Source organism: Carya illinoinensis, chromosome 10 (genome assembly GCF_018687715.1).
Source record: "Carya illinoinensis cultivar Pawnee chromosome 10, C.illinoinensisPawnee_v1, whole genome shotgun sequence".
Lineage (NCBI taxonomy): Eukaryota > Viridiplantae > Streptophyta > Magnoliopsida > Fagales > Juglandaceae > Carya > Carya illinoinensis.
In genome coordinates this window covers 4906564-4925197 of record NC_056761.1, presented here as the reverse complement: position 1 = coordinate 4925197, position 18634 = coordinate 4906564, and the positions used below count along the sequence as shown (strand labels likewise).

Below are 18634 nucleotides of genomic sequence, written 5' to 3'. Positions count from 1 at the left end.
AATATTCTCTTTCCTAAAAATATATATGCAAATTAATTAAACTATAAACACAAAATAGAAATTTCCTTATATCAATCTCTTGCTCTAAATTAATTGTAAATATTGCGTAGTTCTTTTAATAAAAATGGATAATTAAAAAAAAAAAAACTTTATTGAAAATTTTTGTTTTTAATAATTATTTTTATTTTTATTTTTAAAAAGAGTGGTCAGGCTCCATCTAACAGTATTCAAAACTTTATTTACTCGTAAAAAATATATATATATTATTAATTAATTAATTTTAAGATTGTACGTAACAGCCACGGCATGTCCGACACTGTTGGTATATTCTTGTTTCGTAACCATTTAATAGTCGCTCTCCTCGTCTATTTGGATCAGACTCGCAAGCTCAGCCCACTCGCAGAGCCTACAACGTTCCAGAGCAACAAAAACAGTGAGACGCCTATCCCAGGAAGCCACACCAATCCTCAGAAACAGAGACACAGTGCTCTAATGGTTTGGAGGCTCGGTTATGGTGAGAAGGGCGGGCTTCAGAGAGGAACTCCGCCTCTCTGAATTCCCAGCTTTTCCCTTCTTTGACCAACAGTAAATTCTTCTGTTGGCTGAGAAAAGAGGAAGCGAGAAAGCACAAGAAAACTTTGAAGAAAAGAAACCATAGGAGCGGCTTCGTTTTCGGTCAGTAATGTTCTGAGTGGTATTCCTTTGATCAGCTTTTTGAAGACTTTGTGCTATTTTCTTGGTGCTGGTAATAAAATTGAGCGTTCCATTGATTAGCAGAGGTGGCCAATGGTCCAGTACTTTGTTCTTCTGTTTTTGTCATTCAATCTCCATCTTTTCTAAACATCGTTTTCTTTTCTTTATTTTTTTGTTTACGGATTAATGAATTAACTTTTATCTTGAATTTTCTCACAATCAAGCAACAAGCTTTCGGTCAATATGGTGTTTAAATTTGTAGAAATTATTGGAAATGCTTTTAACTTTTTTATATATTTTGGATATTCGTGGGACTTGAATTTCTTAGGGGCATAGGTTTGGAATATTGTTCTTTTAGTGATATTTATGGAAGGCTGGTGTGAGAAGATGCAAGTTCTCTGTTTTTATTCGTTGTGAACAGTTGGATATAGATTTTGAAAAGTTCTCTTTGGTGGCGTTTGAGTTTCTTGAGGGGCACGGTTGTTCGTATAGATTGAGTAAATTTAATGGTAGATATGCTACCGACTTTACTACAATACCCTGACTAAAATGCCAGACTGCCAGTCGCATGTGGCAGTGACGTGGACTATCCACTTGTCACCGAAACTACATTAGTAAATAGTTATAAAATTAAAAATAATTTAGAACAAAATAGCCGAAAGTAAGTTTTAAATAGGGACCTTGGGGTGGCTGACTACTCCCTTGAGGCAGTGGCCGGCCCTCACCTCAAAAGGGTTGGGGTGGTTTGGCCATCCCCACATTTTTTGTTTTTCATTAAAAAATAGTTACTTTGTTTTTAAGACTAATGTGGCAGCTGACACAAGTGGACTCTTCACATGAGTTTAAAAGCTAATGCGGCGGTACCGAATGGGACTGTCACGACTGTTTGTAAGGGTGTTGCAGTGAAGCTGTGGGTATATCTTGTGTTGCTATAGTTTGTCAAAATTACTTTCACTAGGCCATTGTAGGACGTTCTTTGAAATGGAGCGAAGGTTTGTTTGTAAATGAAATTGATGGCTAATGGGATCTGTATATAATTTTTGTTTTCATTTGCATTTGAAAAGTTTGGAGTTAGGTACTTGAACTTTTAGCTCATGTTTTCAATTGCTTGAATGATATATGACAACTGAGAGTTACACTCTCGTGTAATTTTTTTTTTTTTTTAAACTAATCTCGGTGAAATCAGTCCCTTGTTGATAGATAAAAGCAATGATTAGGTTACAGGGTGGTGTCACAAATAGACTTGGTTAAAGTATATTATCTGTTCAATAGTTGCTCTACCTTCCTAACCTTCACGTGTTGTTAAAACTACATTTTCCAGCAATCCATCCTGGAGTCTGAAATTAAACCCCTCTAGAACAAATCCATAATTCAAATGCAATTCAAATGGTGGAGCACCAACTTTGATTTTGTTATACCATATGACTGCTTTCTCTCTCTCTCTCTCTCTCTCTCTCTCTCTCTCTGGTACTCTGACTTGATGGTTACCTTATGAAGCTCATGCATTGAAAGAATTTTAACATATTATCATGTCCATTGTTCTTATGAACCTTTAATTCGGTTAATTAATATTTAAAAAAAACACACATCTTAGAGCTGTATGTATGTAAAAAGATTCTGGTTTTAATTCTGTTATGTACATAAAATTAGTATTCTGGTAATGGTTAGCTAATTATCGTTTACACACAAACAACACTAGTTTTTCACTTATTAGTGTCTAAAGTCAAATCAGATGTTAACAATACTCAACCTCTCTATTTTTTCTTCTTCGTCTACTTGTATGGCCATTTTTGGTCTCTTTATTGTAGTTTATAAGAGTATACTTTTGAAAGAATGGTAGAAGCAATCAGATTAACCGATTCTGGATTCTCAGATTTTGCTGCTTCTATTTTCTGTCAATATTTAAAAGTTTTTAAGGACTTAATCAAATCAGCTATTGTGTTTTCAGATTCAGTGGCAATGTAAAACTGCTTAGAGAAGCTCTTCTGCATTTTAGCTCTGAAACTTGGTTACACTGCTAGTTCTGTCCGAGACAGCATCCTGTTTGTTTCAAAGTCTCTATAGATATGGTGTTGCTTCAGGTTCAATTGCGATGTTAAGCTGTTTAGAGAAGCTTTCTTCAGTTTAAAGTGCTTATTCAGATAGCTCTCAGAGACACACAATATGCAACTGAGTTTCTGTCAGTCAAGCTGCTAGATATATCTCCAATTGGTATCCTGTTATGTGAAATGACTCACCTTATCTGGACCTTGGATTTCAGTTGATCAATCAAACTCTTTACATGAAGCAAATATCTTTCGGCAGCAGATAATGTGACAGAAACTTTGGTTATTTTTTGGGGCAAATCTCCTTTGGCAATAAATATTTCAAGATTAACAAACTGCTTAGCATAATTTTAAGAAGATCCAGTTCTTTTGGGCAAATCTCCTTTGGCAAAAGTTACTAAAGATTCCTTCAGTTGGGTGACTTCAGAGTTGTTTGGTTGGAAATTCATCATTTTCATCCGTCTAACTGGAACTCCACCCTTGCTATTGGAATATTTCCTGCAATTACTTTTTTTTCCTTCTGAAGATCTTCTATCTCATCTGTGGGGTAGATCTATCTAACACTGGTGGCTCTTGTGCTGTTCTGCAGTGGGAAAGTCTCTTTCAGTAGTTTCTTCTAGTGGGAACTTCAGTCCATTCATTGGGCAAATCTCCTTTGGCATTTGGGGTTGTAAGTTGACTCCTGTTATCACTATAGGGCAAATCTCCTTTGGCATTTGGGGTTGTAACTTGACTCCTGTTATCACTATTGGGCAAATCTCCTTTGGCATTTGGGGTTGTAACTCGACTCCTGTTATCTCTATAGGGCAAATCTCCTTTGGCAGCAGATATCCAGTGTTAGCAATTTACATATCCGGTTGGAGATATAGACAAACTATCAGATATCATCATCAATTGGTGTGTGTGTGTGTGTATTAATCTGCAATTTGTTATCGGCCTTTGGAACAACTACAAACTGCCCATCCTCAAGGCAATAAATATTAACAAAGCGAGCTCAAATTAGGAGCGAGACTGTCAGCTTCTCCAGTTTCTTTAAAAAGGGAAAAATATTACGGTACCTCTCTCTATCCCTAATTTAATTTTCTTCACGGTAACTTTTGTTGTAGTATTACAATCTAACAGTACATCCTACGTAGTTCAAAGTCATGTAAATTAAGAGAAATATAGTTAAGTCTTGATTTTAATCCAGTATTTTTTTATTAAGGAATATGTGCTTTCTTTGAAGATATTTGACTTCGTAAGAGAATCTTGTTCTTGTGATATTCAGTGAAGATCAGCTGAGGAATTTGGGCAAAAGGCTTATCGGAAAACATAATTGTGAGTCCGTATCTTTTTCAGCTGAAGTGAGAGATCCTGTCTGATAGACTATAGGCTCTAATTCTTCTCTGTTGATGCCTTTCCCTTTTATTCTTGTAATTATGCAATTGCTATTAGACTGAGTTGTAACAGTATCTTCTAATAGGCATCTGAATCATGGATGTGTTCTTAAATGACTCTGATTGGGAGAGTTATAGTGAAAGTGGCAGCAGTGAGGATCAGGAGGAAACTGAATACTCATATGGTGGGCAGGCTAGCAGCATCCTGTCAAGACTTGAGGAGAGCATTGGGAAAATTGATCAATTTCTCTCATTTGAGAGGGGATTTATACATGGGGATTTGGTGGGCTCCGTAACAGATCCATCTGGACAGATGGGCAAAGTGGTTGGCATTGATATGCTGGTAGATTTGGAGAGTGTTTGGGGAAAAACAATAAAAAATGTAAATTCCAAGAAAATTCTAAAGATCCGCTCCATTTCAGTTGGGGATTACGTGGTTGGTGGGCCTTGGCTTGGAAGGGTTGACAGAGTAGTTGACAAAGTCACTGTTAACTTTGATGATGGGGGAAACCGGGTAGTCACTGTCATAGACCAGGAGGAAGTCTTGCCAATTTCTCATGATGTACTGGAAGACTCACAGTATCCATATTATCCAGGACAGAGAGTGCGAATTAGCCCATCAAATGTTTCTGCACCAGCTAGTTGGTTACGTGGTACGTGGAAGCAAAATCAAGATGAAGGAACTGTTTGTGCTGTGGAAGCAGGTTTGGTGTATGTGGATTGGCTTGAATCTGCTCCCTCGGGTGGTGATTTGAGCTTGCCTACTCCACCATGTTTGCAGGATCCAAAAAACTTGACTTTGTTGTCTTGTTTTTCATATGCAAATTGGCAGCTTGGTGACTGGTGCATCCTTCCAAGAGCGGACAGTGAGGGTGAAAAGGAGCACTCTACTGGTCAGCTGATTAAAGAGCATAAGAACTTAGCAAGTGTATCTAAGGCAAGGAACTCAAATATAGATGAAATCTTTGTGATTGTGAAGACAAAGACTAAAGTCGATGTTGTGTGGCAGGATGGCAGCTACTCTTTTGGACTTGATTCGCAAAATTTACTCCTTAAGAGTGTTGTAAATGATTGTGAATTCTTGCCTGAACAATTTGTGTTGGAAAAGGGAACTTGTGAGGATCCACACATGTCTAGCAGCCACAGATGGGGTGTTGTGCAGTCTATGGATGCAAAGGAACGAACTGTAAGGGTGCAGTGGAAAACTTTTGCTGTGAGCGAAGCAAGTAATTTGGATGGAGGCATGATGGAGGAAACTTTGAGTGCTTATGAATTGGTTGAGCACCCAGAGTTTTCGTATTGTTTTGGGGATGTTGTGTTTAGGTTAGTCAAGAACCAGTTTGGGGATTCAGAGGATAAAGATCTTGTAACCTCAGAAACTTGCATGGGTGAGGAGGCTGCTTTGAAATGCAACAAGGATCAGAACCAATACCCTGATAAGTCTTACCTATCGTGTATTGGCAATGTCACAGGCTTCAAAGGTGGTTCTGTTGAGGTGAGATGGGCTACTGGTTTGCAAACCAAGGTATGATATAGTCATCTAAATATTTATTTCTGCATGCATGTGCTCAATCACCTGTAGTTGAGATTTGTTGATTGTATAAGAAACTGTTGTGACTAGGACTGTCTTCACAATTACTTTTGGAATTTTTTATATTTGAAGGGGAAAAGTTCTGATAATTATGTTATGCAAATGGATATGTTCAAACTAAGATTGCACAGTGTCATGCAATTAATTAGTATACGACCACTGAAAAATCATTAGGAAAGAGACACATGAGAGAGCTGAAAATGTGAGGCCTGTTGTCATTTGAATCACTCGGCTAGTATTGGAATTCAGCAAGTTTTGCATTATATTGGAAGATTTTTTTAATCAGGTCTAACAATGTTTCTTCACAAGAACAGGTCATTGGGTCACTCTTTGAGAGTATTTATGTAAACTGTCTATTAAATGGGATTTATGGTCGGGTCAACAAGAATTTTTTTAATTGAAGTCAGGTTTGGCTTGTTGTTACAGGGAATCTTTCACCAGATTGGTGTTTTCTTCTGTATATCATTGATAAATTAGTCCTTGTGTGCACACATAATTATCTGGCTTAAGAAAACTAACTGGGTAGCACTATTTCCATATTTGGTGGTGTGGAAGAAACAAAAATGGCATGAAGATATCGTTTCCCAAAATTTTGTGCTTAGGTGGTAATTTCCACCATTCATTTCCCTGTTTTTGGACAGGCTATATGCTTGGTGTGTGCTTGATAATGTAGTTTTCATAGGGCTGAAAATTTTCTCCACCCTACAGATGGTTGAGTTCTGACCATTGTTAATCCAATTTTTGTTTGGTTCAGGGTTGATCTGTTCCCCTCCTGGAGCTCATACCTCAAAACTGTTATGTTTGTACATTGATAAACACTTTCGGTAACTTTGGTGGTAATTGGCATTGAGCTGGCACTGAACTCGAAAAAAAAAATGCCACTGTCTGATGCATCTTCTGCCTTCCTGTGAAATATGGATGACCTGTTGATTTTTTAATGAATTATTGGAGGCTTTTGCATATTATATCTTCTTGACATTTATAACTTGTCAATGTGGTATTGTCATACAATACTTCTCCAAATTTAAAATTTTGTATAAATTATCCAGGGGAAAGGAGAACATTCATTAATGTAGGATAGGGTTCGACTTTTAGTGAAACAACATTATCCTGTAGTAGAGGTAATTGTTGCAAACAACCAACTAGGTGACCCTGTAACATTTTAAGACCAAATTTAGCCACTTATGATAATTATTTGGGAAATGCGTGTCTATTCTTGATTATTGGGGCTGCGATACAATAGATTTTGATCATCATTCCAGCTTTCATTAAGATGCAGTGATTAGGTATAGATGTGGTAATGCAGACATCCAATACCAAGCGAGTGTTATGATATCCAGCCAACTTCAGCAACCATTGAAACCCATTTTGTGAATTACTATATTCTTGTTCAATGCATGAGTTAGGGATTGCAACTTCTTCAAATTATTTTTTGGCCTTCGTTACAGGTTACACCTGATGAGATATTTAGGATGGATAAATATGAAGGTTCAGCTGCAATTCCTGTGCTTTATGAAGAAAATGTTGAGGAATCGAATCAAGAGATGATTGAACATGACAAAGAGTCTTTTAACCATACAGGAAAGGTAAAGTCATCCTCTCTCTCTCTCTCTCTCTCTCTCTCTCTCTCTCTCTCTCTCTCTCTCTGACGCACTTGCCTAATAGGGTACAGACAGATTTGCAGTAGTGATTTCAATGCCCTGGATTAATTGGTGACTAAGGTATTTAAAAAATGATAAATTGATTGGTTATGTAGAGCAAAGTGGGAGAATTGGTGGTACGTTAAAATTAAGAACTCTAGACTAACTTGAGACTGAGTGCATCTTAAGATATGAGCAGCATTTTGTCTTAAAATTTGTCTTTCTGCACTCGAAAATAGCAAGTGAGGGGATATTTGATATTTCCAACATGATTCTGGAAGTTATTAAAGAAACTGTGCTATCGCATCTGTCTCAGTGTGATCTGAATGGCACTTTTTACACTCAGGATTTATTTGATTCTGATGGTGCTGGTGAAAATTGCAAAAAGCATTCATGGGAGTTTGGTTTCTTTTCCCTTCCTCATGCTGCCATTCGATATTTCGTTAGCATTGCGACAAACCTGTTTGGATCTGTTGGCTCAGCTTCAATTTCATGCCCAGTTGTATCCGGCTTAATTTCTGAAAATGGAAATGAATCTAGGATTCTCCATGAGAACGAAGTGATGGACAGTTGTGAGCTGTTGCAGACATTTAGAAAGAAAAGTTTAGATCATGAAGTTAAAGAAACTCAGGATGATGCCATTCCATTTTCAACAGCCAGTGAGACCTCTGATCGGTTTAGGTGGTTTGATATGGTTGGTGATTGCTCAGACCATCACTTTCTTGGTGCTGATAAAGGGTTGGCGTTGTCTCAGGCAAGAAACGTGGCTAACCTTCTGAATGTAGAAGATAATATGTTCAAACAATCAGAATGATCATTGTTTTCCCCTTTCAACTCCCTTATAGGTAAAAAGAGTTTGGTTAAAGAAGGTTCAGCAAGAATGGAGCATTCTAGAGAAAGATCTTCCTGGTTAGCACTTTTGTCTTTTCCATTCTTTTTTTTTTTCTTGGAAATTGGATGGGGTTTTTGCAAACCATGTTCACTGTGATATTACTTTAAAACCTTTGGTGACTTCACAGAAACAATCTATGTCCGTGTCTTTGATGAAAGGATGGATCTACTGAGAGCAGCCATTGTTGGTGCGCCTGGAACTCCATATCATGATGGACTTTTCTTCTTTGACATTTTCCTTCCTCTGGATTATCCTTACCAACCACCTGTAAGTTTTCTATGGTTTTAATGTGCTCACTAATAACTTTGTGCTCGATATAATACTTAAATAGTGCCCAACTAAATGAAAGAGGGCGGGTGTCCAAGTTCACAGCCCATGCATGAATCTGTTGTGTATATACACGCATGTAATCACTCATAAATTAAAAAAAAAAAAAATTGGTGTTTTATATCCAAAAAGAATCTTATGCTGTTATTGTGACATGAAATCTCATGCAGGTGGTGCATTACAATTCCGGTGGGCTCCGTGTAAACCCTAACTTGTATGAATCTGGAAAGGTTTGTCTTAGTCTTCTCAATACATGGACTGGTACAGGCTCTGAAGTATGGAATCCAGAGAGCTCAACCATTCTTCAGGTTCTTCTCTCCCTCCAGGCTCTCGTGCTTAATGATAAGCCTTATTTCAATGAGGCGGGGTATGAAAAGCAGATTGGAAGAGCTGAGGGAGAGAGAAACTCAATAAGCTACAACGAAAATGCATTCCTCGTCACCTGCAAGTCCATGCTATATCTACTACGAAATCCCCCCAAGGTACAACCATAAGTTCTCAAAGCTCAACTCAGTCGATTGTTGTGGTGGTTTTATGGCAGCAATTATGATACTTACATCTGGAATCTCGGAAAATATTAAATGAAAGATAATAGCCACATTTTGGAGACTATATTTTTTTCCTAGAATTGTTACCATGGTATTCAGGTCTTGGGTGTCCCATAAATGAGTGTTATGTTATGTTTGATTAGAATTTTAACTATATAGCCTTCAACATGACTATCCATATCATGTTCATGTCACTGCCATGATTTCCTTTTCCTGTTGTTGGGTATTTGATTGAAAAAAACTGCTACGGTTTCAACAAACAAAATATTGCATTATTTTCAATCATTTCTTGTTTGCAATGACTTCAATTGCATATGTTCCATTTTCTACAATGAATTCTACTTGGAGGATTCATATGGGATATCCATGAAAAAGATGCCTCCATTAAATTCTGCTCTCAAAGCTTACATGTTCCCCCAGAAATTGAATATCACAAAAAAGTTAGATTGACAATTTACATGACCAAACCCTATTTCAAAAAGAGAGATTTTATTTAGAACCTTTGAGTTGTCTTAGGCATAGTTAAACATCACTTTACAAGGTTCAAGTTTTGCTGGTGCAGCACTTTGAGGCACTAGTGGAGGAGCACTTCAGGCGATGTTCCCTGTCTATTCTAAGTGCTTGTAAGGCATATATGGAGGGAGCTCCGGTGGCCAGTTATGCTGTAGGATGCGGAAAGACTGAGGGTGAAAATTTAAAGGGAAGTTCTACCGGGTTCAAAATCATGCTTGCTAAGCTCTTGCCAAAGCTTGTGAAGGCATTTTCTGACAAGGGTATAGATTGCAACCAGTTCATTAAGCCCGAAAAATGAATTTTCTCTAAAATCCAGGTACTACTGAATTACCATACAAAGACTTATAAATGTGTATAATACCAAAGACATGCTTGGCCAAAGATTGGCCATGCTTAGCATATGTTGCCATTGTGTGAGTTGTGAAAATATGTATTGGTAAGGCTGTGTTAATGTATCTCTTAATAATTATGGCTCTCAAGACTTTCAAAATATGAAATAAAAGCCATGTTTGGATTGGTATGTATGATTATTATGACTTTCCATGATCTGTAACTTTTGATAAGATTATTATAAGACGACTGCAAAGCAAATAGGTGCTGATCCTTTGTCCAATCTGGAGCCCAATGCTGGTCCCTGTTCAATCTGGAGCTTCACATCTTCTTATCATGAAGCTAACATCCATGACATCAACCCTAACCCACAAAGCCTCCAGTCCCTCCCATTCTTTTTTGGACAGAAAACAGAGGATTTTCTTTTTTTAAGTTTTTTTTTCCCGTGTCCATTGCCATTCGCTAAAGAACCGCCATTAATGTCCTCATTGTTTCATAATTTATCTTAAATTGGTAAGAGCACACCTATATGTGAGGCTTTATAACACGCTTTATTTACTAGGAAACATTTTTCAACTGATTTCATCAGAACATGTTCAAAGAGAATGCCATGGCTTTTGTCGAATCACTAATTTTTAGTTGAGGATGTACCAACTTAGAGCATTTATATCCGGTGTTCCAAATGACCGGATTCTCTATAATTTGAGGTTTATTATACGATTTTGATCAAAATACTTCCTACATCCAGATTTCTATTTTAGGAAAAATGTTTATGGAATGAACAGTGGTTCTTCATATTTGAGGAACCACTATTTATTTCTTAAATTATTTTTATCAATATTTTATTCTAGTATATAAAATAAATTATTTTTTCAATTATCTACATTTTCTATCATACTCATATTTGTTATAGTTTTAAATAATAATTTTAAAAATAATTTAAATAATTACGACAATATAAAAAAAATTTAAAAATATTATCATATCCACAAAAAAAATAATTTAAATTTTTGTTTAAAATATTTACTAGAGTAATAGTTCAAAACATAACAAAAAAATATTGAGTAGTTAAGTTTGTAAATAAAAGTGAGAAAAAAGTAATAATGAAATAATAGAAAAATATTATTTTAATTGAATAGAGAAAGCATAGGGAATGGAGATGTAGGGGATTTTTAAAAGATGAGTAAAATTTAGAGAAATTTTTAAAAATTGTCATTTTTAGTTAAATTATAAAAATTTTTATAAAATATCTAACGTGAATGCTCTTACTGGAATTCTTCAACCTACATGTTCTAAGAGCATTATCATTGGATTCATTAAATTCATATTTAAAATTTGATAAAAAGTACAAATTTTTCATAAATCCAAAACCTTCATATCTATAATTTCACGTTGGATTAGCCATTAAATTCATAAAAATAATAATATAATATTATTTTTTAATAATAATATTTTTATTTTTTTTCTTCATATTTTGTAATTATATTAACCATATGGATATTAATAGTTTAATTTAGTACTTAAATAATTGATTTCCAAATAATTTAGAATAAAATAAAATAAAATCATTACCTATTAAAATTAGAATAAAATATTAATTTGAAAGTAGAATAGTACACCTTTAAATTTAAAGAAAGAATAATAAATACTGTAATTTAAAATTTTTTAAATATCTATTTGATGAATATAATATAAGTTTATTTTAAATAAATTTATCAAAATTGAAATATAGATTAATTTTTGAAGAAATCAATCCCAGTGCGCTAAGGCCCATCCTACTCGTAGCAACTTCGCATTGATCAAGTCATTCCCCTCCGATACAATCTACTCGTAGCAAGGAGGTAACTGAAATAGTTTAATACGATAAATTAAAATTATTTTATAATAAAAATATTTTTACAAAAATAATTATATTAAATTAAATCAATTTATAAACTTCTTTTTATATACTAAGTATTTTTCAAATATTAAAGGTATTAGTCTTTCTTTTGCATTTAATTGAGATTTGACGTATGCTCCGGATGTCGAGATGTGAGGGTAAAGATTTTCATTGACGACTCTATCAACATCACTCGCAGTAAATGCTCTCCTGTTGTTGGTTCCAACGACTGTGTTTGCCTTTATGGCATCGTCTTGCCCATTGGTTGAAAATTAAACATAGGACCCGACAGATTTGGATTCAAAACAACCTAAGACTAAAATGAGATAAAAATATGAAATTGATCACATACTATATATTTATTGAATATTTATATTGTGAAGCAACTTAATTATAATTCATATATATATTTATCTCTCTCCCTCGGACCTTAGAGTTCAATCAACTCATTTTCTTCGTTTCTGATCACTTTAATTTGATCACTTTATGTATTGTAACTCTAATATATATATATATATATATGGGGGCTTTTGCTAGAGTCCCTCACTCTCTAGCTCCTTTTTTTTCTTTTTAATTTTATTAATGTACGTAATTCACGCACGCAACCTAAACTTCAATATGGTTTTAGAGATCGATCGCCACAATAGGAAGAGTTGGTTAATTAGGTACGTGGATTCTGATCAGTTTTTCTCAAAGCATCAACGTCTTGGAGTAGGGTTTTCATAATTATGTACATAAAAATACATCCAAGTTTGAAATTATATGTTGGGTATGCATGCGTAACAGACTCCATTGCTCTCTGTGTCTTGAGCTGGTGGCCGCTTGGCAACCATTTTTTTCAACCTTTTGGGTTGGGAAAAAAAATAAAAAACAGAGAGAGAGAGACTAGTTGTGCTGATCGAGATATTTTAGCATCTACTTACAATATTAATATCACCAAACAATTGCCAAGATCGTTTGGATCAATCGCCACACCTCAGTTTTTCAATGATGTACTTTACAATAAATTTACTTTAGTGGAATCTAGCTAAAGTATTTTATCTTGCCGTGATTTATTTGCAACGGAATAGGAATGCTGCTCTACGTATTCGTACCAAACGTTCATCGATTACTTTACGAGCTTTCAGCAAATATCTTTATATATATAAATGGACTATCTAACATAATTTTGTTGGCTTAATGATTTTTATTATTTTACTGTTAAAATTAACGTTGTTAGTTGCATGAATCATAATAAAGTTAAATATTTTCCTATGTGATTTCGGTAATCACGTACCCACCACTCTCTCTCTTATTAAAAATTCTTATTTTTTTCATCTCTTTCTTCCCAATCATTTATGAATAAATTCATAGTTATCAAAATTCATACAGCATGCATCGATCCTAAAACTCATGCATTGATGATCATTTATTTAGGAGGTATATTATATATATATATATATATATATATATATATATATATAAATTATATATATTCTATATGCTATTATATATATATATATATATGATATTTTATATAAATTAAATTTATATATGTGATTTAAAATTTTTGTTCATTCCTTATATAAATAAAAAGAAATGTAAAATAATTAAGTTTAAATCTATTTACTAACTACATTTATGAATACAATTATTCCAATAAAATATCATTTATTTATCAATTTAAATTCATTATGAAACATTAAAATCAAATAATAATATTTTCTAAAAATCTTAGTATTTTATTTATTTATAAAAATTATATCATTTTTTTAAAAATAATCGTTTTATTAAACTAAGAAAATGTGTTTTGCGCCTTACTTTACTGTTAACGGTCTGTCTCCTACGCTGCATAGTTTTGGTTCAAAGTTTTTTTTTTTTCCCAGCTATACCCAGGAGCACATGCAGTAATAAATAATAAAATTTTAATTATAAATACTTTAAAATCGATTTAAGTCTATCTTACTATTTAATTTTAGAAATTATATTCTTTTTTCTAAAAGCATTATATTATTAATCAAAAAATTTTTCTTAATAAAAATAATATTAATTCTTAAAAATAATATTTCTATACATGCGCCAGTGGACAAACCCTTGGACGTTGCTCAACTACCAGTAACTTATAAGTGCATAACATCATCAGTCTTTGGAATATAAACGCTTTAAACGGTATCTAAAAAATGGAATATCGTAATTAATTACTCATCATGTCCTAAGAAAACTATTAATTATATTATCCATTTATCCCCCTCAATGCATAGTAAGTTTACGCTGCAGAAAATCTAAAGAAAGGAAATATGGGGACGAAAATATAAGAAAAGATATTAAAAAAATCTCTATGCTGGATAAGTACTGTTTAAGGTTTTACACATGAAGGAAATTATGGAAGATCATTAACTAGGACCAGTAGTCAGTATGAAGAGAGTAGATGAGAATAAGCAAATAGATTATTGCTGCAAGAAGACCTGATATTAGAGCACCAGTGGCTTGGTTACAGAACTTGGCAACTTCTCCACAAATCGGCAGCCAACCGGCGTGGCTATTCCCTTTCTTTCCCACCTGAGCTACTGCCATCGCCGCCGACACGCTTGATATCAGTAGCATCGCTACAACCTTAAAGATACAGAAAGATAAAATTAATAATCATTAACAATAAACAAACTTCCCTTAAGTTTTTTTATGAAAATAAATAACATATATATGCACGTAATATTTAAGGAATCATTACCATATCTAGGATCATAACCAAGCGCGAAAAGGAATTCTTTGAAGAAAGAAAGAGAACAATCAGGCTGTACCCACTTGCAATTGCTTCTGCTACCACAAAGTACCTATATATAATATATTTTGGTTTGGAAATTAGTAGTACTAGTGAGAAATAAGATCGGTAAGCTAGCTAGACAGATATTGATCATCATATATTATATATTTTTGCAGCCTAAAATCGAATAAAAAACTTACTTGAAGGCCGATTCGTAGCTGTATTTCGCTTTGAAAGTGAAGTTCAAGACTTCAGCAGAGTCATGAGCTGTGACCATGACTAGGGTTGCTGCTAACGTTGCAGTCAAGGCTAGGAGCCTTAGCGAAAGGGTGAAGATCATCTTCCAGGTCTTAGTGATCATGATGGCCGCCGGAGATCGACGTCGATCGAGCTACCTTCAACGAGTAAAGTGAATGAAGAAAGAAAATGGGTATAATTACTTACGTACGTACTTTCTCTTGGGGAAGCTAGGTCTCAAAATTAGCGGAGAAAATACTGGATGAAAGAGTCGAGTGAGGAGTTCATGAAATGCGTTGGAAGGACACAGCTGGGATATAGAAGTACTGGGGAGCAATTTATTTTCCCTAAAGCCAGGAGGGTTTGGTGTAACCCTATAAATGCAATGCCATGAAAGAGTTTAAAATAATCAATATGTCTCTAACACTGAGCAAAGAAACAATACGTACAAGCAGACAAATAATGAAACCAGATATTAAGGGTCCACCAATAATCACTTCAAACGAGTGAAGTTTTGAATGATCTTTTGGCTGTATTTTATATTTCTGGTGCAGCAAGCTGGACTTGCCATTGGTTCCTCCAACTACCCCCCCAATAACCTGTACCGGTGATAGCAGTTCTGAACACGAATAATTATGGCTTCTTATTATGGACTTGATGATCACAGATCATATAGGGAGTCAGTACGTTCTTGAACGTGGCAGATGGGTTGGGTGGTAACAGCTAGTTTTTAATTTACCAGAAGAGCTGGGACAAGTAGTAGTTGAAATCCTTTCAATTACCATAAATAAAGCTAGAGCTACCTGCCGGGCAAAATCTTCCATGTTTCAAGATTTATCTTTCAAAGTCGCGTCGACTTTATGTGGCACCTCACAATGACTGTGTGATCGCATGCACGTCACATGAACATTTTATATATCCTAGTCGTACACATGGCGCGCGCCTTGTCACGCGCGTACAGGACCATGCATGCGTGATGGCTGGCTCGTACATGAATGGGTACATTTTTTGTTTTTTGGTGAAACCTAAAGGCATTTTATAGAAAATTACTGGGCGGGCACGTGCGTTTCATGCTATGTTACACGTAGTACAAATTATTATAGTTTGGATATCGAATATTTTTTGTGTTATCGAATATGCACGAAAATCTCACACGACAATAGATCAATTCGAAGGTGTTGTATGGTTGGCCTTTGGAGGTAGCTAGTCTGGACATAATTACTCATGTACTGGCTTATGCAGTACTATTCTGTTGGCGACGCTAGTGGGTGTGTGTCTTGAAGATCAATGACCTCTAAAATCAATTGTGCAATGTACGAAGGAGAGGAAAACAAAAATAAATAAATAAAAGCTTAATTAAACAAGTATTGGCCTCACGTCTGATCAAAAGATAATTTTCGGTTACGGATTACCAGATTAGAAATTGGATCCGATTTTTTCTCAACCGCCCGGGTGTACTCTTTTTCCGAATTTCAGATTCAGATCGGAAAAAAAAAAAAAAAAAAAAAAAAAAAAAAAAAATCTGGTTCGAATGAACACTACTATTAACCTAATCAAAAGGTTTGATAGCAATATTATTGCTAGATCTGTTGGTCGAGGTTAATTAGCTCCACGTACATATATATATATATATATATATAAATATATATAATATATATATGAGAGAAAATCTAGTTGTGGGTATATTATATATTTTTTAAACTATGAACTATCAAATTATTCAACGCCATCTTTTGAGAATTGAGGCTGAGAGTGTCAGTGTAAAGTCACCTTCAAATTTATTTTTCTCCAGACTTTTATAGGTGGATCCAGCCTTCACTCCACATGTACGTATTTGATGATTTCTCTTTGGAAAATCTTATATCTAACGAAATGGTTATATAAAAACATTTTCCTAAATTAATATAATTAATTGATATGATTTGTTAGATTATAAAATTATTTTATTATAATATAAATCTAATAAATGAGATGAAACCGTATGATCAATTTGTGTAATTCATTTGGAGATATAACAGTTATTTTCTTTTTCTTTTTCCTTTTCTTTTTTTATTTTTTAAGAAAGCCGCGTCGTTATATGATATTGCATGTGTAGCTCAGTCTCCCTTATTGAAGCACTGGAACGACGTCGTGCAGGGATACGCCAATAACTCACAATGTGTCGTTTTGTACTTAAACATACCTAAATTCATTTATTGGCACATCTGCCAATACAATAAGATAGCTTCATTAGCAATGCATGCTAGTGGTAGATGAAAAAAATAACCTTTAATTTATTTTCTGAATATGAGAACTTTAAATGAGAGACAATTTGAGAGTCAAGTGTGTGAATTTTTCAGCAGCATTAAATATTTCATAAATAAGATAGTGTGGAATCTAATTTTCTTTTAATTGAGACCCTCATACTCAAATAAAAAACTTGGGTGCATCCATGATAGTACAATAGATTTACTTTTGATCTCTTTCACGTTCAAACTAATATTTGGTTATCATTTGGAATGATTATTTGCAAGACCAGTTGAAATTATTAGCGTGCATGTGAACTTAAAAGTAGTAGGTAAAGGGAGGGAAGGAAGTATATGTGGCTATTAAATTGGATATGTCAAAAGCATATTATCGTATAGAATGATATTTCTTAGAAGCAATGCTTGTTAGATTGAGATTTGGTGATCATTGGGTCAAGCTACTAATGACTTGTGTTAAAACTGTTTCTTATGCAGTGGTGGTCAATGGCATCCCTAGAAATGTAATTTTACCAACTAGAGGCTTAAGGCACCCTTGCGTGTTCTTGATATGTGCTGAGGGGTTAAGTAATATGTTACAACAAGCAGAAATGAAAGGGGTTATTCAAGGTGTGGCAGCTTCGAGGGGAGGCATAAGGATAAATCATCTTCTTTTTGCTAACAATTGTGTGTTATTTTGCAGGGTTAAGTTAAAGGAATGGTTTAATCTTCTTCATTTATTACATGCGTATGAAGTTGCTTCGGGCCAGCCTTAAACAGACAAAAGACCTCTATTCTATTTAGTACAAATACAAGGGCAGATGTGTAGGAGTGCATTCTCCAACATGCTGAATGAGTTATATGTGATAATTATAACAAATATTTATGTTTACCTACTGTAGTAGGTAAGTCTAAGTCTAAGTATATTTAGGTTTACCTACTGTAGTAGATAGGTCTCAAGGATAAAACTTGGAGGAGAATTTCAAGTTGAAAGTCCAAGTTACTTCCAGCTGCAGGGAAAGAGGTGTTAATCAAAATAGTTTTATAGGCTATCCCAATATACACTGTGAGTGTTTTTCCAAAAGTTTTGCTTAAGGAAATTGAATCTTCGATTGCTAATTTCTAGTGGAGCCATAACAAGGACAGTAAAAGGATTCATTGGAAAAGTTGGAACAGCTTAAGGGGTGCAAAGGATATGGGAGGTTTAGGTTTTCGTGATCTAAACTATTTTAATAGGAGTCTACGACTCTACTTGCTAAACAAGGTTGGAAGATTATCCAAGATCCTTTCTCTTTGGTAGCTCGAGTCTATAAACAAAAATATTTTTCAAACAATCCATTTTTGGAAGCAACTATAGGTTTCTATCCTTCTCTTATTTGGAGGAGCATCTGTTATAGATCTGGTTAAGAATGGGTATGTGTGGCGTGTGGGAAATGAGAAGAGCATCAAGATTTGGAAAGATAAGTGGGTTCCTATTCCCTCTACTTTTCAGATTCAAACTCCAATGTCCATTTTGGATGAAAATGCTACTGTTGATGTATTAATTGATGAGGAAACCAGGTCTTGGAAAACTGATCTTGTGCACTCAGTCTTTAAAAGCA

General features: G+C 34.6%; 2 protein-coding genes across 7 annotated transcripts; one reads left to right on the top strand and one right to left on the bottom strand.

Annotated features, from left to right (window-relative positions):
• The first annotated feature begins 359 nt into the window (after nt 1-359).
• Nucleotides 360-10149, top strand: LOC122278864 (probable ubiquitin-conjugating enzyme E2 24). Of its 6 annotated transcripts, none has more exons than XM_043089070.1 (10): nt 360-675; nt 2642-3792; nt 4006-4055; nt 4201-5639; nt 7154-7291; nt 7692-8099; nt 8191-8254; nt 8365-8504; nt 8735-9046; nt 9675-10149. In XM_043089070.1, exons 4-10 carry the CDS (start codon nt 4212-4214, stop codon nt 9921-9923), a joined length of 2739 nt encoding a protein of 912 aa, XP_042945004.1. In that variant the 5' UTR covers nt 360-675; nt 2642-3792; nt 4006-4055; nt 4201-4211; the 3' UTR covers nt 9924-10149. The 6 variants fall into 6 exon arrangements, with proteins under 6 accessions (XP_042945004.1, XP_042945009.1, XP_042945007.1 ...); XM_043089075.1 differs by having other exon boundaries at nt 4188-5639; XM_043089073.1 differs by having other exon boundaries at nt 3964-4055.
• A 3976-nt stretch (nt 10150-14125) lies between these two features.
• On the bottom strand, nt 14126-15329 carry LOC122278865 (CASP-like protein 1C2). Its single transcript, XM_043089077.1, has 3 exons — nt 14775-15329; nt 14542-14644; nt 14126-14426 (listed from the first exon to the last, which is right to left on the bottom strand). The coding sequence occupies exons 1-3, from the start codon at nt 14933-14935 to the stop codon at nt 14211-14213; spliced, it is 480 nt and encodes a 159-aa protein (XP_042945011.1). The 5' UTR covers nt 14936-15329; the 3' UTR covers nt 14126-14210.
• Between the last annotated feature and the right edge of the window lie 3305 nt (nt 15330-18634).

What these genes read in the sequence shown, in the direction of transcription:
- LOC122278865 (XM_043089077.1), bottom strand. Translation starts at nt 14,935, where the DNA reads ATGATCACTAAGACCTGGAAGATGATCTTCACCCTTTCGCTAAGGCTC. An exon ending in AGCTACGAATCGGCCTTCAA is followed by an intron (nt 14,645 to 14,774) that starts GTAAGTTTTTTA and finishes TATTATATATAG; the next exon opens with GTACTTTGTGGTAGCAGAAG. An exon ending in TGGTTATGATCCTAGATATG is followed by an intron (nt 14,427 to 14,541) that starts GTAATGATTCCT and finishes TGTATCTTTAAG; the next exon opens with GTTGTAGCGATGCTACTGAT.
- LOC122278864 (XM_043089070.1), top strand. Translation starts at nt 4,212, where the DNA reads ATGGATGTGTTCTTAAATGACTCTGATTGGGAGAGTTATAGTGAAAGT. An exon ending in CTTTTAACCATACAGGAAAG is followed by an intron (nt 7,292 to 7,691) that starts GTAAAGTCATCC and finishes TTTTACACTCAG; the next exon opens with GATTTATTTGATTCTGATGG. An exon ending in AAGGGTTGGCGTTGTCTCAG is followed by an intron (nt 8,100 to 8,190) that starts GCAAGAAACGTG and finishes ACTCCCTTATAG; the next exon opens with GTAAAAAGAGTTTGGTTAAA.